Source organism: Etheostoma cragini, chromosome 23 (assembly GCF_013103735.1).
Source record: "Etheostoma cragini isolate CJK2018 chromosome 23, CSU_Ecrag_1.0, whole genome shotgun sequence".
Classification (NCBI taxonomy): Eukaryota; Metazoa; Chordata; class Actinopteri; order Perciformes; family Percidae; genus Etheostoma; species Etheostoma cragini.
Genome location: NC_048429.1, coordinates 12,980,185 through 13,002,559, shown reverse-complemented (window position 1 = coordinate 13,002,559; position 22,375 = coordinate 12,980,185). Strand labels below are relative to the sequence as shown.

General features: G+C 39.7%; 1 protein-coding gene across 1 annotated transcript in view; it reads right to left on the bottom strand.

Moving 5' to 3' along the window:
• Window positions 1–404: 404 nt before the first annotated feature.
• cerk (ceramide kinase) overlaps window positions 405–22,375 on the bottom strand; it is a 40,313-nt gene continuing 18,342 nt past the window's right edge. The window contains exons 3-13 of the mRNA XM_034863802.1: window positions 21,925–22,047; window positions 20,038–20,163; window positions 19,329–19,395; window positions 17,681–17,826; window positions 12,877–12,951; window positions 12,503–12,655; window positions 11,199–11,304; window positions 10,581–10,660; window positions 8,032–8,237; window positions 5,068–5,282; window positions 405–2,423 (exon numbers count right to left, since the gene is read on the bottom strand). Of these exons, the coding sequence (XP_034719693.1) occupies window positions 2,303–2,423; window positions 5,068–5,282; window positions 8,032–8,237; window positions 10,581–10,660; window positions 11,199–11,304; window positions 12,503–12,655; window positions 12,877–12,951; window positions 17,681–17,826; window positions 19,329–19,395; window positions 20,038–20,163; window positions 21,925–22,047 (1,418 nt within the window). The 3' untranslated portion in view covers window positions 405–2,302. The remainder of the gene's footprint in view (window positions 2,424–5,067; window positions 5,283–8,031; window positions 8,238–10,580; window positions 10,661–11,198; window positions 11,305–12,502; window positions 12,656–12,876; window positions 12,952–17,680; window positions 17,827–19,328; window positions 19,396–20,037; window positions 20,164–21,924; window positions 22,048–22,375) is intronic.

Below are 22,375 nucleotides of genomic sequence, written 5' to 3'. Positions count from 1 at the left end.
TAACCAAATTCAGATTACTTTTCAGCACTTGGAATTGCCTTGCTGTATCAAAAGAGAAACCAGACTGTGTGCAGAATGAGCCCAGCGTGAAATACCACTCCATCTCAGCAGAGACCTTTCATGTCTGATGTTCTTTAATGAAACATCTCGCTCACATCAGAGAAGCCTATTAAATTCTACTCATACAGGGACAGACAGAAGGAGTGAAAGGCTGAGACTGAGAAAGCCAGAGCAAGGAGCGCGTTGACCTTTGTGTGTGTGTGTGTGTGTGTGTGTGTGTGTGTGTGTGTGTGTGTGTGTGTGTGTGTGTGTGTGTGTGTGTGTGTGTGTGTGTGTGTGTGTGTGGTGATCATCATCACTAGTGTCTGGCACCATGAAGATCAGTCAAAGGACATGGAAAGGACCACATTTTAAAGGACTTTATTGAGCATTTTCAGAGAATAAATCATGTATCTACTCGCAGCTTAACCACTTAACCACTCGCAGCTTAAATGTTTACTCGAATATGGAGAGCAGCCAGATTGAATAAAAACTTTAGGTCAAAATGAAATTAGATTTCATTTTTGCAAAGAAATGAGAACAACCATAGGTACTCATTCAGCAGGTATTGAAATAGCAAAAACAAGAACCAATGTCTGGTAATCAGTGCTGATGTTAGCAAGCTAAGCTAACTAGCTTTAACTTTCCTAGTGGAAGCCATGAGTTAAAGCTAGTTTTCCTAGTGTGCTTGCATGTGACAAAAGGAGTGGGAATTCAAATTCCAGTTCTAGTTCCTCTGCATTGTCTTTTTGCTAAAGTCTTTAGCGTTTTCAAATGTTTGCCTACCGGATAACAGATCTCACTTTCACAGTTTCTGTGTCTGTCTGCATACATTTCAGTGTGCGTTTGTGCACAGAGGATCAAAAAGCATCCAGTTGTTTGAAATAACATACTGTAAGCTGAAAAAGTGAGAACTGAAGGTGAATTACAACAGACATTCAAAGTCTGTATTAACAGAGTTAGACACACACACACATAGACAATACATATGAAAAAGCATAATAGAATAAAGTGTGTCTGTGTGCTTGTGTTAGCAGTGTTTTGGCTGCGGTGATAGAGCATCTGCAAAATGGCAGTCATGAGGCTAATTGTGATAGAGCCAACTCATCACTTTGGCACCTACAGGCGCACACACACACTCCAGTGATGGCACGTCCCTAAAGAGATTGTGGAAAACACACTTAACCCGACACACAAACACAGTTTATCCTAACATCATAATATTGTGCATTTGGTTAAAAACAGTTGTATCATTGAATTTTCCGATGGTCGGTCAGGCTTTATGAAAAGGAGCTAATAAGGCAGCTTTTTCAGTGGATTATGCATGAAGTTAACAATGTATAATTCTGGCTTATCCCAGGTTATGATGATTCAACGGTCAGTAGTTTTCGCCGAGAGAGGAACAAAGCTCGGAGCCACAGGTGCACCGCAGCAGTCCTGAGACACACCAAATCACTTAGCAACCACTTTGCCTTATTACCCAGAATTCACTGGGGTCCTGTTAGTGTATTAGCAGGTTATTCAGCTCTTTTCATTAGTGCCCTTGGTTTATATCTGCTTTCACCTGGGTCACAGATTAAATGTGTTTTCCTCCCCAAAAACTGAAGATTTTTTTTTTTTTTATCTTTTCAGTTTATCGGTGTACTTCACAGGCCTTTCTTCTTCATCCTTGTCACAATGCAGTATCTCGTCGGCTGTCTCTCTTTGCAATACAGGGAGAAATCCTATTTGTGTTCTCCTTCGTGGTAGGATAAAAACCTTCTGCAGATTGTAGCAGCTGAGTCCAGCTCAGTCCAGTTCAGCTGTTTCATCTGGCAGCTTGAGATCCTTTGAGCTTCAAAGTCTTCCATTTTCCAAAAAGTACAGATACAAAACAACTGACACTGAGGTTTGTATATGGCAGCAGTCGCACTAGCAGCTGTATCATATCATATTTTGGGGTTAGTTAAAGCTGCATGAGGCAATTTTGCAGATAACAGCTCCACATGGCAGCAAGGACATTACTGAATCGCTTCAGTAACAGATTCTGCAATGTAATGTTTTAGCCATCAGTTTTTTCTCTTTGGCCACTGGGCGATGGGAGTCTTTTTTTAAACACGTTTTCTTGTGCATTGAGAGGACTTCTTGCATTTAAGCAATACACTACGGCGGTGATGGGTCGCCAGCGTTTGGGATTAACACCAATGCTATGCGTGTATTTTTCCAGGAAACTCTTGCTAAGTGCAACTCAGACTTTGTTTTCTAGCAGCGAAATGTCCAGTCCTCAGTCCACTGACTGGCATGTGCTTTGCTCCGGGGCCGACAGTGTACAAAGATCTTCTAACACACACTGCTGCTGCTCCTCGATACCGCGGGCAAACAGCCGGATCAACTGGCACTGGACACTGCAGAGGGGAAGAGAGTGTGTGTGTGTGTGTGTGTGTGTGTGTGTACACACACACACACACACACACACACACACACACACACATATATATAAATCGCATCATTTAGCCTGAATAACAAACCATCAACTTAATGACTATGCTCATTTCAATGAGCCTTTACTGTCCATGTGGCAGATGTAAAAGCAATGGAACGGCACCCAAGTGTGCAAACTTGACATGCAAACTTGAAAGTGACAATCTTTGTGGAGTGTTGGGTATAAAGACCTTTTTAAATGAGACCCCTTTAACAGATGTAAAAATGCGGATGGGGCTGACGCACTATAATGACACGCATAAGACATCCTGATGCATACAAGGTAAAAGTATACGGGCAGAAAATAAGCTGGGAACAGCCAAGACAACTATTATGGTACAGTAGTTTATTGCCTCAATTACTGCCTGTCTACTAAATATCACCTGTATTTTTACTTGAACACCTGTTTACTTGCAGGCTTCACCAGCAGTTAAGATGATGGAACAGCATAGTAACTTGTAATTTTAAACCCAGTGTAGCAGTTTATTATTTGTATTATTATTATACAGAATGCCAATCACACCACAATAACAACTCTAAAATCAAGGAAGCACTACGATTGGGTTATAATTACATGAAGGGCCCCTAGCTTGTTTTAATTGTTTTGATCGGTCATTGAGGCAACTTGAGTTTAATTTTTAATTTTTTTTAAATGTGCATTTCTCACGTCCAAAGCAAAACTCTTCACTTTCTTTTTTAGCCTGGGCTATTACCATTAATTATCCGAGCAGCACTCTGGCTGGCGCACTCCAAGAACGATTAGCGGTGAGGAAAAGGCAATAAGAGGACAGACTTCTGCTTTAATTAAAGGGGAGTAGCCTTTTAATATGGGGAGGGCCGTTAAATTAGCAACATTACAGCGCCACGCATCATTGGCAAAGTACAATGGAGCGTGAAATAAATTATGCGTCCAACAGTGCCACACCGGCTGTATAGAGATCTCATAGTGGGTAAAGCTGAAGTGTGGACAGGGCCAGATTAATGAGAGGGGAATTTTGCAGAGTTTCTAAGATCGTCCAGCAGGGAACAGTCAGAGTCTCCTGACCACAGTATGTTGGACACTAGCTAATGGCACGGCTGCTCTCATTTCTACCCAGCCAACTAGAACTCTTTTGTCACCAGCTACTACAGTAGGGGAGAGCTGGGACAGTTGAAACCCTTCTTAATTAAACGTACCGGGACTAATGAAACATAGTTTAAACCATATAAACATCCTACTACATATCATAAATGGTTCTCCCAAAAGGTGTTTTGTTTTTAGATTGCTGCTGGGCTATAGGTCTTTGTGATTGTCTTTAATAAGTCACGTGAAGTGTGTAGGAAGCAGATTACTGAAATATCCCGCGCTGTGGATGATTTTAGTTAGATCAGTAAGTTTTCCCATTTATATCATGTTTCTATTGTAGAAAATGTCGTTTTCACTAGTTTTTTACGTGGGGTTAGTTCCACTGCACATCCATAGGATGACATGGGAAAACTCAACCCCCTATCTGGTATCTTTCTAAAACTGCTTGTCCATATCTCCCCTCCATAAATTATTGTATGAACACAGATATTTGGCCATTTGCTTGAAATGCATGGAGTTACAGCCTGGTCGGGACGATTCAAACAGACATATGCCAATATAGCCTGTACTGTGCTAAATGCTAACCTGTTGACAATAACAAGGTGATCTAAGGTGATGCTAGCAGGCATACTGTTAACCACTATATAAGCTTAGTTTGGTAGCATGCTAACACTTCCTAATTAGCATTAAACACAGAGTACAGCTACCCAACCAACCAACCAACCAACAGTGTCCTCTGTTGAGCCACACGGCTAACAAGGCTAAGAGTTGTATGTGAGAGTGAAGTGTGAATACAGAGCTGTCTGGCATTAAGAATGTGATCTAGTTCTACTTTTCTACTACCAAATGTCCCTGAGTGTCTCTAAGTCATGACACTCAGGGACATTTTAGAGCATGGTGCTGGAATTCAGAGCAAAGCGTGTTCTTTTTCTGGAGATTATATCTGTAATATCCACAAAAAGAACAGCCTTTGCTGTGAATTCCAGCACCATGGTGATGCACGAAGTAGGAGCCCTGCAAGTATTTCAATGCTTTATCCATTATACTCTCTTCTGCAATATTGTGTGTGCTGATTCAAAGCCATTTAACTGTCTTCACCTAAACCAAGAATGATTCTGCCTGTCTTCATCGCCTCAAAAAGTAAATTCATTCGTCACAGGCTTTATAAAATGCAAAATAAGCTGGCACAGTGGAAAAGTGATTGAACCATGCCTGTCTTCAGCAGTCGAAATGATTGTTTTCAGTTTTACAGCATTAAAAAGCCATATTTATGGGCATAACACTCATCATTTACTGGTAAATGACAATATATTTTTTTGTTTTTGCCAGTGCTGAGTCAAAACGATGTCTGATTTGTTTGTTTGCACTTTAGTATGACTCTTTAGTTTTGAGTTGAACAACTTTATTTCTAACAAGATATGCAAATGCATGGACTAGAGTGCTTCAAATAACAGTAAGTTTGGAGTTGGATTGTTTATTCAGGCGATTCTGGGATTAGTTACCTGACTTGGATGGCAACGTTAGGCAGGATCTCCCCGTCGCAGGTCCAGCTGCTGTGGGAGGTGCTGTGGTTGCAGGTTGTTTGGGCGGAGCATATGGGACTGAAGCCTGTCTTCTTTGGACTCTGACTCAGGTCCTCTAGTGAAACCAGCTGATGTTGCCGCGGCTGGAAACGAAACTTCCTCACCCGGTGGACCTCCACAAACGAGTGGTCAAACTGGGGAAGAAAGCAGCGATGGATGAGAAATAGATGAAAGGGAGGAGGAGGAGAGAAGGACGCATAGATGGATGAAGGAACAGATGTGTCCACAGATGGTGCAAAGGTTAAGACCGCCGCTCTCCAGCAGCACTTGAAGAGTTTCTTTTGAAAATTAGCAGTGCGAACACAAGAGTCCATCGTTGTTTAGAGTCAAATGCATTTTGAGTTTCCACAAGAATCGGGCAACAAATATGCAGTACACAATTACAGACAAGTGATGAAAGCACATACTTACATTCTGAAGATGAAAGCTAACTTTAGAGAAAATCTACTTTAAGTACCGTGGCCTGAAGCTCCATTACAGTATCTGCACTTGATGGATAGAGGTCAAACTAAAAAGTGGGTATAGATAGTTTTTTATAGATAGTTTTAATTTTAAAAATCATAAAATAATCCATCAAGAATCAACAGCCACCATAATTTCTTTGGTGGATAAATGGGTCAGGGTTCTACTCGGGTTTATTCAAAACTCAGGCTGCCTTTTTAGAAACATTAACTTTTTAAACGTTTAAATGTCCCGAGTTGACCATGAACTACTTAATCATATACACAAAATAGCAGTCAAAATGGGCAGTGGCATATTTTTCTGAAATATGATGATCACAGTGGGTGGCAAAACGATTCCTGGCATGCCATTCTTCTTCAGTTTACTTGTAGCTCCATAGCGGGTGAGGTAAAAAGTTAATTTCTCCTCCATTGTCTTTCTATGGACTCCTGCTGATTTTATAATGAAAAGCAAAACTACACGTAGCTTTGTTTTCCTTCCTCCCCATTTATGATGAAAGAAAAACGGCCAACAGGAGATCAGATGCAAAATAGAGGGATGGAGAGAGGAGGTCAGATGAAACGGAAGGACATAAAAACTGTAAATGACGGAGGAGTAAGAAGAAGAAAGAAAAAAAGTATTTTGTCAAAATTGCCTTTCATCCTACTCGGTGTCGCAGAAAGGTTGAGCTCTGCCTGGCGCAACACCTCCTTCTACTTCACGGGGTGCCACTTTCTCTCTATTCCCTTCTCTTTTACTCTCTTTCTCACACTCTCTCATCCCGAAAGCGGAGTGACAGCCATTTATTTCACATCAGACCCACTTTATGACTGCAGCAGCTTTGCATTCATGCTGGACGGTCTGTCTAAAAGGCTTTCTGACAAGGCCATGAATACGCTTAGTGGCTTCTCACTCCTTGTTTCTCTGCGCTTGGCTGGACAGTGATGCTGATATTAGGTGAACTCAGACGCAAAGTCCCAATCGCCGTACTCATACGACTACTTCTCTACCTTTCTGTGTTGCAAGTGAAGCAGCAAAAGACGACCTCAAGCTAGAGACGCGCCACGTTGTGCCATTTTACTGCCTGCACCACAACACACTCTGCCTTTGAGAAAATGAAAGCCCAGATGGGCCGATATCCTTTCTCTGCTTTACCCGCCCAGATAATTTGGCCGACTCATGAGAGAGAGAGAGAGAGACATCCCCCAAAAGCTACAGACTCAGAAATGGCACATTGGGAAAGAGATTTCAAATAGTAGGGGACCACTAAGGCCTATATAAAAGCATCCAAAGAGCATCATGGCATGGGACCTTTTAATATATTGAGCAACTTTTGTTATAAAATCCGTTTTAGGCCTTGTTGCATTAGCCAGAAAATGCTGGTAATTTGATTTTGCCCACACAGATTTGTAATTTAATTCAGTCACCTGGATGTTATATGCTTTATTGGGGCCGTGGTATTGCGTGGACACGCCTTATGCCACACAGAGCCGCAAAATCTTCCCTGAAGTTGCTACGTTTCCCTGTAATAACAGCAGCTCTGCTAACATTTTCTTTATTGTTTTTGGTCTTAAACTATCTGTCTTTTCTACTTCTGAATCCTATTAATTTCAAAGCTGCCAATACATAATCTCCCTATCTAATCAAATCTCATCACAAGTTAAAACTCACCTCGGGATGTCAGTGTTCGCTCAAAACACACTTTGCAATTGAACACTTTAACCAAGGCAGCTACTGTAGATAAAATTACTACAAGATCTTTCTAAATTGGATAAACTTCCCGAGGTCCTTCCTGAGGTAATAATTACTAATCACTAGACTTCCCCTGGCAATACATGCTTTCCTGAGAGGACATTAGTCTGGTATCAGCCTGTTCTCCCATACAGCACATCCCTTATGCAGCGATTACACGTGCCTCTCTGGACCGGGGTGGAGGTTATTTATGATACGTGGGAAGGCACTAGGGCTAAGGCATTTGAACTAAAGTGAACCATAGTTGGGAAATTGAGCCGAGTCAGCAAATGGAGGTGCTAGCACAGCAAGTGGGCAAATTCCTGCCTTCTGCTCGCTCCTTAACAGACTTAACACCCTCTCAGTTCATCTGTGCAAAGATTGAGCAACTCCTGATAATGAAAACTTTAATTTAGTGTGATAGTGATTGACAGGAGGCTTACAAGTTTTGCTTTTATTTTGGTGAATTCCTTAAAAGAATTGTTTTTTTTTTCTTATCTCTGCTGGATACAAATAACATAAATGTCTCCAGCTCATTTCAATTATGAAATATACTCTACAGAATGACTCATACACTGTTTATGTACACTTCTTTTAGAAGTATTAAATCATAAACTGAGTACTATTCCCATTGGGTATTGTAGAAAGCGCTCTGCAGTTAATCATACGCTGAACTGAGCTAAAGATGCCATACTTTAACCTCACTCCTACCTGGTCGTCTTTGTTGGTGTGTCGAAGGAGGTGTCTGAGGAAGTTCAGACGGGAGCACTTCCTGACGAGGATGAGGTCCGTGGTGCCGTCGGCGAGGTGAGCGGAGGGCGACAGGCCTTGTGGACTGCGGGGACACGCGCAGCTCATATTGGCTGCATTAATGGCAATAAACTTTCCAGTGATTACACTCCAACCACCCATGCCATCTGAAACAGAGGTGTCAAAAGTTGGAGTATGACCGCACATCCAGTTCACGTAGTTGTACTTTTGGGCATACTTCTCTTTGATTCAAAGTAAAAATCGATCAATGTTAAATAAAATTGCTGACCATTAGTGATGCGCCCGAAGATGGGAATAATAAAAGCAGTAAATCATCAAAAGTAACCAAATGTTGAGTTTCCAACCAACATCAAGTCCTGCAGAACTACAATCACCTGCAATTGATATGAATGCCTGGTTGAGTTATTGGTTTTTAAACCTTTTTTGAAGTGCGGTTTTACTACAGTGTTTAGTCCTCTCCATCTGCTATTGACACTTTTAAATGAACAGACCTTGAGAAGCTATGAATACACTGTACTGCCAGCTGAAATTCTGCAACATTCGCAAACCTGCCACATTAGATTTAGTTTGTAGTATTCTGCCAGCTCTAAGTTTCTTACTTGTGCAAGTAAGATAAGAGCTACATACTGTATAAGCTAAAAAAATCCGATTCCTTTCAGGCTTTAGTTTGGCTGTTCCAGAAGTGCTGATGTTAAACTGAAACAAATCTTTGTAGCAACAGTAGCGGAATCTGGTTTTAAAATGATAGTGGTATTTTGCTTTATGAGACCTTAAGGTTAAGTTCCCAGCTTGTTACACATCAGCAGTGCTGCTGATGAGGGTCCATTAGGATCCAGATGTCTTGGCAGGAATTCTCAGAGCAGCTTTACCCTGATGAGTGAGCCAAGATGAAACTTTAGTGTGTGTGTGTGTGTGTTAACCTTGTAGGAGAGCTGAATGTCTTGTTTTAAAATGCAATTAAATATGGCCAAGGAATGTTTCACTATATCTAAAGCGGGAGTTGTGTAGATAGAAGACTGATAAGATTAACCTTGAGTTTGCCTTTTATGACTGATTGCACACGTGGCCTCTAAATCTGAAATAACAGACGCAATGGTCGCACTTCACAAATCACCGCACTGTTCCACGGAGATTAGCGACCGTTCGCGATGGTGGCGTATCAAAGACACAGTCACCCAGAGGGGGGGCCGCCAGTGTCTGTCACCAGGGGGATAGTCATTGGAGTAAGCTGCGAAAAAAAGTGATCACAGACGTCCAAACCTCAGAGGGAAAATTATGTGATCTCGGAAAGCAAAACGATTCATTACCTTTTCCACTCATTTTGCAAAACAAACTTACAGAGGTGATAACGCAAACCGATGATAACAAGCCCGCTGAGGCTACATAAAAACAACAATATTCTAATTGGGAAGCAGTGATTAAAGCTGAATACACAAAAAAAAAAATACAAAAAAAAAAAATCCAACTGCGGACTGTAGGCTCTGCATTAGTAGTATGTTTCCAAATGAGTATTTGCTTTTGGAGGAGAAGCTGGCTCATTTGCAGAGAGGGAGAGTGTCGTGCCTCATTGATTTAGCAGTTGTCTGAGATTTCCCTTGCCAGAAAGGAGGGGGAAAAAAAAAACACACTAAATCGCAAAACAAACGGCAGCACTGGCATGAGACAAACCCCCTGTCAGAGCTGGCAAAGCCAAATTCTTTCCTGATTAGTGGGAGTGTGTTACACATCACACACAAACAGGTTGCACTCGCTTTCATATTAAGACAGCAAAAAAACATACACACACTCCATATGAAGTCCCAGATAGCCAGGTCAAGGGAGAAAATGTTAAATTTAATTTAATGACACTAATTAGACAGGAAAAAAAAACAGTCTGCATCTTTGAAGCTCCAATTACACACACAAGCATGCACCGGTGCACGCACACACACAAGTCAGAATTTCATCTGCTTCCAGAAGGGTGGGGGGTGATGTTGTCCTACTCAAAGCTGAGTGGACAGACACCAGCCTTGTGTGTGTGTTGATTGGGAAATTGAGATAAAGGCTCCGGAGGGGCACATGTCACTAAAATCAGTTTATATTTTCTCGTCAATAACTCATCAAGAATCTCATCAACAATGTTGCCGTGCCGCGGGAGAAAAACAACCCCAACTGAAAATGGGAGATTTTTGAAAAGGGGAAGATGATGTTGTTATTTACACTCGGTCCAACTCAGGTACTGCAGAATGTAAATCTCCCCTGGTGATTTGTGTGTGTGTGTGTGTGTGTGTGTGGGTGTGTGTGTGACTTCAAGGGAAAAAAAGAGCTAGTGTGTGGTTGTCTCATCTTCTTTGTTTTTATGTATTATTTTCTCTCAAACAACAACCTTTTAGAAATACTCATTTTCACACCTCAGAATTCTAGAAGTGGTTTGAAAATGCACAAACGTGGCAGAGAAATGACATATGCTTTTCGGTGTGATAAATCTGACACATTTGGTGTACACGTACCTTTATCAGACTTTTCCTCCTCCTCTGACATCTCCCACTGTGTGTCCGTTGATGAGGGCTTGTGCTGACAAATGCGGCACCTGAAATATCAGTGTAACTTTGCTTTACAATCATCAAACAGTCAGTGCTGCTGTGTCATTCAAGGTTTTAACTAGCTTAGATATCTCATTAGGAGGGAATAAATTCAGTCCAGCTTAAAATGACTTGTATTGTGTTTAGCTATTTAAAATATAGTAGTTTGTCAAAAATGCTCAGAGAAGAAGTCTACACCCAGCCAAGCCTTTTGTGGTATCATCATGTCTCTTTCAATGCTTAAATAAGTTGTCAGGAAACATGGCACTTTACAGATTAATGGTTTTCAGCCACGTTCAGTCCCCATAACAAATGCAAACAACGTCTGCGCCCAGCATCGACAAAAACAAAGCATTAGACAAATGCTTTTTTGGTAAAGACTGAATGGGCTCTCGGTCCACAATAAATCAGATGGGCTTCCTGACAAAGTAAACTATCCCATTTAAGCTGTGACAGGTGCACTGCTACTATTGAAGTGTGTCAGATAAGTTAGCACATTGAGTGACGGAAAGCTGTAGAAATGGATAGCGCTGATGCTTTATTTACCCGGATAGACACTGCAGCTTATCCCTGGGGTCCCCGTTGTTGTTCTTAGCGGGGATGAAAGAGATTCTGCCTTCGTAATAGTTGTGACTCAGAAAGGTTTTTACACCTGGAACAAAACACCAGAATGCATGTCAATATTTTGTACTCGTTGTGTTTGATTGAACTTTAATTATACCTGACAAAACAATACAGAGTAAAAGTCCCAAAGCAACACATCTGCGAAACTAATTTGACAACTATTCTTTTTTTTTTTTTTTTTTATTCTAATTATGTGATTCTCTAGCGGTTGTTGTAGGTTTATTTTCAGCAAAGTTTGATGATAATGCTATAGTCAAAGTATTTAAAAGCTGTGCTGCGTTTGGTGGCCCTGGGGGCTCATTTACAAACCATGCATACCCAGTTCTGTGCTTGATACATGCTGACTACTACTAATATAATATAATTAATGGTGGTCTATACTCATCGGACATTCATGATCCCTGGAGGATGAATTATATCGATTCCCTACCTTTACCTCTAGTGCCACCATGGGTTTGACACTTTGGATTACGATGAAAGTGGCAATAACGTTCCCATGAGCCTCAGCTGTGCTTTAGGCTTAGTGGACACACCAAACTAAGATTGCAAACATGCTTAATATTATAACTGCTTAGCATTAGGTTGTTAGCATTGTCATTGCAACATTAGCATGCATCTCAAAGCACCAACCTGCCTAATTACAGCCTCACAGAGTTACTACCGTTGCTGTAGGTTCTTGGTTTTGTTTTGTCAACATTCGCCTGTACGTGCACAAGCAGATGGATTTATAATAGGTGAGATTTATAATTAAGCATTGTGTAAAGGTTTGTGTTCTTCTTACACACACATTCAGAACTTGTTCTACACATGCTTTAAATAATTGTTATCTGTGCCGTTGGCCCCCAGTTTAATTTAGCTCAGTTTCATAACTTAAATCATTAGGCTGGTGTCTTTTGTTAAAGCATATTATAGTACAATGCGTGCGAGTATTTATGTGCAGCCCCAGTGGGAAGAGGTGTTAGTGAGTCCCACTACTGAGCTACAGAAATGCTTGTACTAAATCCACAAGTCTAAGAATGTGTGTTAGATTTTTATCTTTAATCCTTCAAAGTCTGGACCCGGAGCAGTGTAACCGTAACCGGGTTAAGTTCCATTTAAAATAAGCGGGTGTTAAGTCAGTTAGCTCATAGGTCAGTGAGTCAAGGGTTTAACAAAAAAAGGGTAAAGTGTGTAGGTAGGCTTAGCCTGAAGAGTCATTCAAGTAAAGAAAATGATGGCCCTCATACCTGACAGGTCATATCTTGCAGGACCCAGCCATCTCTTCTTCTCGCTGTCTGTCAGTATATCACCATAGAAACCGTAGCCAAGCAATGAGACTGAGTATCTAAGAAAGCTGTCATTGTGGTGAACTGAACACACGTCCATCGGCTGGGAATCACCTGTTAAGAAACACCCAGTAGAATTGTAAAAAGCAACTCCCTGCTTTGTTACCACAACAAACACATGTGCATGAAAGTGAAACCAGTTGCTGTAATAACTGCTTGTTTGTAGCTTCCAGTACAACACTTCATCTCAGAAAATTGAAACAGCATGCCACCCTGACACATTGCATGCTGTTAGTCCTCTTTAAGTCCTATTAGTCTTTCAGTTACTTACTTACCCACAATGATGTGTAAAGCAGAAGTAACTGGATCGTTGGTTCCCACTGTGGCAAAACAGATACAATCAGTGGACCCTGTTGGATCAGAGACACACAGGTCGATGGTCACCCATTATAGCACCGGTGTAGACTTGTTAAAGGAACTGTTATGTGAAAAATGCCTTTTAACTTAACTTGCAAGTACAGCACATTGTTTTCACTAAAAAGTTAATACGGAAAAAAAAAAATCATAGCCTACATATCGGCTTTAAATAATAGAGGTTTGAAAAAAATTATTCAAACTTCCATTATTTAAGCCAATGTGTGTAGAAATGTTTGTCTAACTTTGGTGTCTCTGTGTTAGCAATTAAAAAGTAATTGTGGTGGACATCCTGCTGCCTAATTGTGAGTGTTCCAAAAAACAACTTGTGCCAATAGAAAAACTTAACTGGTATGTACAAAACGTTTTTGCAAATAACTACTGGCATAGTGGGATGCATGCACATAAAAGACTCTACAGCAATGCTAGCAGCTCTGTGAGCTTGGCTAAATGCTGATTTCAGCATAGCATGTCCACAATGGCAATGCTAACATGCTGATTTGTAGCTGCTATATTTACCATGTTCACTTTCTTAGTGTGGCGTGTTGGCTGGGTAACATTAGCTAATTAGCACTGAGCACAAAGCACAGTTGGGGCTGATGGGAATGTCATTAGTTTGGTCATAAACCCAAGAATTTGACAAACTAAAAAAGTGGTCTGACAATTATCAGGTCACTACAAACCACAAATGTGAACCTCTTGGTAGGGCTAAAGGTAAAGTCAGGGGATCAACAAAGTTGTGTAGAACCTATGAATGTTTGTTCAAAATGTTTGCAGATCCCTTTAGTAAATTTGCAGGATAGGTAGGACTTCCCCTTCTTTTAAATAAGGAAATAAAAGAGTGTAATTTCCTTATCTCATTATGTGCATGCACCAGTTCTGGTCTGGCCGGTTGCCTAACCCAGTTTGTTGTTGCAGGGCGGTTCAACCGTCATGCAGACAGGCATTGAATCAAATGCTTGTTTCAATCATTTTATCTTAGTGAAATAACTTTAAAAACCTAAAAATGACGAGTGGTGTTTGGTTAGACCAACTGGGGAAATTTGCACATGCCTTCTGATACAATATCAAATTGATATTATTTAGATTATTTTTTTTCGAGATGTGCTTTCTATTACTGGACTCTGAAAAACAGTCAACAGAGTGTCATTAATATTCTTAGAGGTGCAATGTGTCTTCAAAGATGTTGCTATCTACACTATTAAGACTAGACTGTACAAGCATGTTGTGAGACTCTATTGGCAGGTAATGCTGCAAGGATGTAAATAAAATGTGGACATATCTTATTCATATTTAAAACCAGCCATAAAAGATGTGGTCCTTGGTGGAGTAACATGACTTTAAAAGCAACCAAGTACAAAGAATTCAGTTGAATGATTTTATTAGGCGGAAATAAGGAGACATTTCAGTCATAAAGTGAACTAATAGGATAGCTCCAAGTCCCGGACTATCATCAGCTCTCTTCAGCCAACAAATGAGGGATAAGAGGCATCCCCCGCCTTGAGAGAACTGTTCAGTTTGATATTACATCTTTCAACTCGAGAGGTATAAAGGCTCTATCTCTCTTTCTGCACCACATGGCGTAATTTCAGACCTATCTGCCCTACTTTGATCATCTTCAAGTGGTGAAATGAACCTACTGCTACTGATAAAAGACAGAGAGAGTGAGGGAGAAAAGAGAGTGAGAGCTAACTAGTGATGTTTTGAGCTGGCTCACAGAAGCGTGACAGAGGAATCAGGCTCGTCATTCAGCAGCGGACACACAGATGAGTATGAAGATGAGCGCACTCTCTAAGTTTCTATGAATATCACTTATCTGGCCATTGCTTCTTCCTCTCCGAGCTTTATAATCAAATCCAAACACTATCCTATTGCTGCTGACAGTGCCACACTCTCTACTATTTTGCTGAGTGTAAAAAAAAACAAAAAAAAAAAACTGTGACATATGCTGTTTGACTCTTTTAAAGCTAACCAGTAAAAGCCAACTGACTTTGAATGGATTTAAGTGGCGCACACAGATGTTCAATGCTGTTCCGTTCTCAGATGTTCAATGTTTTATTCCTCTTACTTTACTCAACCGCAGTAGCCTGTTGGCATATTCAGAGGAGAGTGCATAAACTGTCAAAAGTCATATCCTCAGCGGAGAAGCTCCAGTTTTTATCTGCATCTTCCCCAAAACTGTCTCGCCAGTAAGATCATCTTTGCAGTGAAATCATCTTTATCACAGGGACAACAATGGAGTCTAGATGCTTTTTGGTGCTGCCCCGAAAATTATATTTTTGCCTTTTCAAATCCTCAGTACATGAATGTATTTATAACTGCACTTGTGACTGTGTCTTATGACAGCAGTGAACCCTTTTGAACTAGACAAGTGGGCCTTTGAACAACATGTCATTTTAGTTATTTCATTAACACAACCTACTTTCGATGTGTCTGGGTTAACTGACATTTCTTTTTAGACCATATTATCTAAAATCAGTAGTATAGAAAGATGTCATTAGACAATTCAGCATTTGTGGATATGACCGCTCATGAGTTCATGGCTCTTAATTTGAACCTTGGCATGGAAGACTTTGAAATCTTGCTGACACATGCATATAACTTTCACAACAATTTTTAAATTGATACAATCGTGAATCACACTTAGGGGACAAAGAACCACACATCTACAAAGCATTTAAGTTCATGGTCAATTTGCACATGATGGCATTTGTTGCAAAAACTCAGTGCCCGCTACTCTTCTATAGCAAATGTTTATGTGCCAAAATATTTGACATTTTACATTATTGCCAATATTTGAGACATTACTGGCACTTTAAAAAAAGAAAGTTATGAACTGTTTCACAATCAAGGGAGATGAATGACTGTTAATTGAGGCGTTTCATGCTTTTTTTTTTAGAAAGTCTACAGTTGAAAGATGAGAGAATAGGGAAAGAGAGAGCGATGGGGAATGACACCGAGCCAGTCAGTGAGAAGAAACTCTCTTTTTTTTCTTTTCTTCTTTTTTTATTAAGCTATTGCTCATCAACATGCCTGCTCTTAGTCAATGCTCTTAAAGGGGTGGCAAAAACTTGCTTTGAGTTTACAAGCACTTAGGAAAGGTTGGCCTTGGCCATTTCATGGTTTGTTTAACTCTTCTTTTTTTTTAAAGCAAACCAAAGCACCTTTTAATTCTACAGTCATGCATCAAATGGCATACCAATGCCATTTAAAAACCTCTTTCAGACGACTATTGTATATCTACTTGAGAGCTATTATCCCTGTTGCCCTGAGTTTTCACAGACAGCTTGAAGTATTTGAACTGACTTGTACCACAGTGACAAGATGTTAGACCTCTATGCAATCATATGAAAATATTTTACACACTAACATGGCAAAGACAATTGAGTCTACACAACCAATGTCCCCAGCCAATTTTTAAACCCCTTTGCTATTACAATCAAACTGAGCAACAGATCAGCCTCACATCGGTCTCCATGTTTCTATCCTTATGAAAATTACACTTATTTCAAAATGTCACACAACACGTTTCCATTTATGACGCTGGGAGCGACTGGCCCTCCGCATGCCCCTAATGGGACCCCCTGCCCTGTTGCCATAGAGATTCTCTTATGTAACTCAGCAAACCCCAGGGCTGTGGTTCTTTAATATTGAAATCAATAACATTTCTGTTAAATTAGTTTTTTTATACAAGAGCGAGCCTTTTGAAAATGTAAGCAACTCTTGTACAATTCAAGAAAAAACTTGAAATTTATCATACAAAACTTATCTTGACGAAACACAATCTATTAAAGTATCTAAGAGTATAGAGTATCAGAGGGATGCATTAAATATGCAATTATGTACAATTTGTGACTGCAAGACTTTCATGTGTTATTTACTCTACGAGTAATATAAATATGTAATTGCTGAAAAAAATAAATGTTGGTGTCCTTTAGGCAAATTATAACCTGTCATGTCAGCATTACATCCCATTCACATTAGATTGTTTGCAGCCATAAGATTACACAGAAATGCTAAATAACTTGAAGGAGTTGTTTATCTCATATAAACAATTCCAGGTAACATTTTTTAGCCTTTACTGAGATGCAAGATTTTTTTTGCTAAACATTAGATGAGAAGATTGGTACCACTCTCATATCTGTCAGTTAAACATGGGGCATACAGCAGCTTATTATCTTAAAGTAGGTTAGCTTAGAACTTAGTTACTGCTCCAATGCCAAGAAATGGCCAAGCACCCCACGTAAAATCCCATTTGACTATTGTGTAGATTAAACAGACATAACATGTTAATTTGAGAGCTTTAGATCTGCTGGTTGGCTGTTTTTGTTACATTTGGATAGAGCCAAGCTAATCTGTTTTTCCCATTTTCCAGTCTTTATGCTAAGCTATGCTAACCGGCTGCTGTCTGTTGCATTCATTTTTATTGTACACAAATGGTGGTATCAATCTTCTTTTTGTTCTTTTACATTCATACTCCATATTTCTATGTTAGTTGGAACTTTGGTGTCATATCGATCTTCTCTAAATCTTGGCAAAAAAGCGAATTGCGTATTTCCTAAAACTAACTATTCCTTTAAATGCTTTTAACAAAACTAGATAACACCCAAGATAAATTCCTTTTAATATGATATTTAGAGATCATTATCACCAAAACCATTTCTTATGCACTGCTGTTTCCAAGCCCTGTGTATTTTTTTATGTGATATGATGACCAAAACTCACCGGCAGGGATGATCCCTATGTGTAGAGAACACGGCACCAACTCAGCATCTGGTTGGTGATAATCCACTTTATTGTCAGTTTGGGTCCTGGTGACCAACCCATGCAGGATCTCACTGAACATCCCATCTCCACCCACACACACCACCCTGGACAGAGAAATGATATTAACAATTTACATGAGTTTGACAAGTGTTTTGTGACACAGTTGAACATGGTTGTTTAAGGTCATATAGGTAGCCTGGGTGAATGCCACATACGGAGTTCAAACATGTTCATCTGTTTGCAATAAAGCACAGATTTATGATTAAAAACTACTACATAGCCAGAACAATATTTTGACAATAATACCAGTGGGCAGCAGGAGCAAAAGTTAAAGCATTCAATAAATAAGAATTTCACAATGTGCAACCCAGCATTACATCTTTTAAGTCTATATCAAAACCTTAATGAAATAGACCCATAAACTATGTGAACTGCAGAGTAAAAACATAATGGACCCTAACCCTGCTCCGCTGGACTAAATACCTGCTGGATAGATGCTGAAGATGCAAGTCACTCAGCAGCACTCTGCATTTTCTTGAGCTGCAGAATCATGTACAATTGCCAAAAAAAAAAGTTGTGTGCCTTGTTTGGGTGATTTAGATTTATTGTACAGTTATTGTCAAATATAGTAAAATTGAGAAATTCTAAACATTCCTAGTGACATCTGTTTTATTGCCTTTAGATCTGAACTGCTGCGTTTGATACCTCTTGATTTTAACTGAATACTTTAAACCATTGAGTAATCACACCAGGATAAAAGATTGCATTCCCATCTCTCTGTAGGGAACTTTTGTGTTGTTTAGAGACCGTCAATCCTCCACTACCCATTCAACTCATGGAGTACCACAGGGATCTGTCTTGGGTCCTTTACTATGCTGTCTACAAGCTACTTTTAGGTCAAATATTTCAAAAGCATACGTTTCCGTTTTTATGCAGAATGCTCAGATACTATTGTACTATTGATTGTACCAATATCTCATACAGACAATCATTGTTTCCTGACGAGCATGATGTTTGCTGTTTTGCATGACTTGTCTCAACTACTGAATGTATTGCTATGGATTTTGGTACACATACTCCTGTTCCCCTCAGAATGAATTCTAATCATTTTGGTGATTCCTTAACTTTTTCCTCTAGTGCCATTCTTTGGGTTAATTGGTCCACACTTGCATAGGAAGTTGAAGGGGCGAAAAATTCAGGAAAGATTAAAACAGCATCTCTTTACACTACCAAAATGTCCACAGATGTTTATCTGCCAACTGTTAGGAAATACTGATCTAAATATATAAACACTGATGAAAAATCACATTAGGTTATTAAATTTCTGTACAAGGAAATGCTAACCGTGTGGGAACATTAGAATACTAGTTTAGTGTAAAAACAACACAGGGCGTTGTCTCAGTCATTAGAAGCTGACACACCACAGAGTACAGCCCAACAGGGCTCCATAACAAACTCCTAAAATGTGATAACTGATACACATCTGTGGGGAGAGTCTCTAAAAAGGCATTGCTACAATATGAACAGACAAGAATCCACTTCATGTCACAGAGAAGAACCAGTGTTTAATGCCTGAAAGCAGCAGCTACCGAGCTTGAGTACTCACCCGTCATATTTATCTAGATTGGCCTCCGTCTTCAAGTGGTCCCTGGCATGATTGGCTCGCTCTGTAACTATGGAAACAAATCAAATTGCAAGTGTTAGTGCAATTTCAATGACAGAGAACATACAGACAAAATAACTGGAATCTTTGTGGCCTGACGAGCATGCATTTACTGGCATTTTTAAATAAAAGGAAGGAAAAGTGCTGCACTTTTGAAACATTCCCTGGAACTCGGTCGTTGTGCAGATTAATGTTCAGAAAAAGGAAAGGCATGGTGGCACACAACAACCTAATTCAGCTGTTGTATATATGCCTGCAAAATGAGCTCTGGGCCGACAAAAATAAGATTTTAACAGTAAATCGGTTTTCCAGGCATATACTAATAACACAAAAACAATCCTGCAATCCACAGCAGCTGTAGGAAGCCCAGAGTGAATACTATTCACTATTGATAGACCATCAATACCCCAGACTGTGTGTAGCTGTAGCAAACACTTATTGAATAATAGATGTGTTTGGATACCCAAGCTTATCAACTATCACTGCTTCCATTAAGGTGGTGGCATGATTAATGGCACTATAAGCCAAATCATATCCTTGCAAGCCTCTTCGGTCCCTTAGAGAGGCCATGGTGGCAGTGGAGATCTATATGGCGGCCATCAAGACTCATTTTTTATTTAAATGTTAAGGAACGCTACTGATAGGGACCCACCAATCACGTCAGCTAAGATGCAGGCGCGGCAAAACAGTGGAGCCACCTTCTGCTCGTAAATACGCCTCCCGCGCCTCTTTCCTCCGTAGGGATTGATGTACACCAGAAGGCTCTTTGGTCGGTTGGCTGGAAAGTGAGTGAGGGGAATGAGATAATCATTAAAAAGACTGTTTACTCTTTTTTTTTTTTCTTTTACAAATGTGTAACCGACAGCAGCTTGATAAAGTTTTCATTAACCAGAGACCTTTCTCAAAATGCTCAGTCAAACTGACTGGTCTCCAAAAACACGCAGCTCACGAAATAAATGGTGTGTCTACTGACTATGGTAGGAGTGTGAAGCAATTCCGAGGTGCTGCATCATTCGGTGATAAACCCACAAAGTGCTGCAATGGAGAATATTAAATGGCTTGTTGATGGCTGTTATGGAAGACTGCATTTAGGACAACAAACTGAGATACAGCAGCTGCTCCAATTGAAAATGTATGGATTGGGATCAAGAGTTAAATGAGCACAAAGAAATACAGCGTGCAATATTGTTTGGCAATAAGACAAAAGTTCCATTAGATTACATAAATGGATTGTCAATGGGTGATGTAAAGGTGTACTTGTGGAGGAGATTAACACTATTGAACACACTAAGGTTTCATCTTCACAGAATGCAGTTAATTTTTGTTGAATTGATTCATCCTGCCAGACCAAATGGGACTGAGTAGACCATTTCCTATGGGTTAAACCCATTTTACAGCCTAATTTTCACATGATAGTTACATAATAAATCCTGTAGAACTCAATCATGTAATCTCTTTGCAATCACATTTTAAGTGTAAAGCACTGTACAGGTTTAAACATGTAAAAAGCTCTATGTTGTTACTGATATGTTTCTGGTCATGTAATTTGTTATTTTATCATCTAAACCTATATTAAATTTCTCACATCTTCAGGTTGAACTTTTTTTTTCTTTCTTCCCAAAAAAAATGTGGTTGATGATGTGCTGTTATGTACATTTTCAGTCCAGAGTTATATTTTGTGTTAAAAATGCATGTTAACTTATGCAGATTCTTTGGAGCACATCTGGACAGTAAGACACAGTCTGGTTAAGGAGTAGAAGAGCTCATTTTACAATAAGACTTGTCTTGAAAGCTTTAATGATCTACCGTTTGGTCTGAAACAGAAAATATGAACTGAATATGCACTGTGGAACAATAACCTATCTTTATTATTAAAGTGTCTTGAGCTTTGTGATATTAATCTTTATGCTGTTCAATAAAATAATTTCCACTTCGTTTACTCAAACACTACTGATATAGCCCACAATAAAATCATCCTTTTCCAGTTTCAGAGGTCTTCCTTGGGTGCTTCAGTAACTTATGTTACGTACGGTATAGTGATGTCCCAATGAAGTTGTCCGTAAACCACTCAGGAATTTTTTTTTTTATTGCATATCCCTTACATCGCTGACAGCTATTGAAATTGCTTGAAAGATAAACAGCCTGATCCTCCCAGAATACTAGTTCTCTCCATGCAGAATAAACTGTACAGCACAACATTCTACAGTCTAATCTCAGCCTGAAGAACAACAGGTAGCCATCTCTAAATTAAATTTGTGTTTGGCATGGAACCCACGTTGCTAAAATCAATAAGCTTTGCCTCAACTGCTACTTTCACGTGGCCAATGTGCTACTCAACAATTTTTTCCTACAGTTACAGTTGCACTTTGTCTCTTTGTAGTGCAGATTAATGACGTGTGTACTCCACTTTCTATTAGTCCTAGTACTCCCCAAGCCGGATTCCCAATGCGTGGCACTTTTATGGAGCCTAGTCAATAAACTGATCAAGGTACAGTACATTACCGAGTCTTTTAGAGAACATCATTAAATAGTTACATACTGAGTAATGACAGTTGCTCATTGATAACTTGGATCCACTGCTCACAGAGTCCCTGATTGGCAGAGTGGAAAGTGACATCATCACACCGCCACTGGTGCTGCCTTGTTCTGCTAATGTAGAAAACTGTAGAAGAACAAAATAGAAGGAAGGGACAGAATAGGAGAAAAAGAATAATATGATTAGTTAACACTATTTGTCATAGGCGTACTCACTGGTAATGGCTCACATTTACATTCCACAAAGACATTTTGAGGTCTAGTCTGCTGATAAACACACAGTTTGCACTGTCAACTGTTCTGTTCCACTCTAAACACTTACCATTACAACCAACACCTCATAGTTCTTAGAAGAACAAGAATGGAAAAGGGGTATAAATAGAGGCAAGATACTATCACTAAAACAAAAGAATTCCTGATATGATTTCTAAAAGATAACACCAACTGTGCTAAAT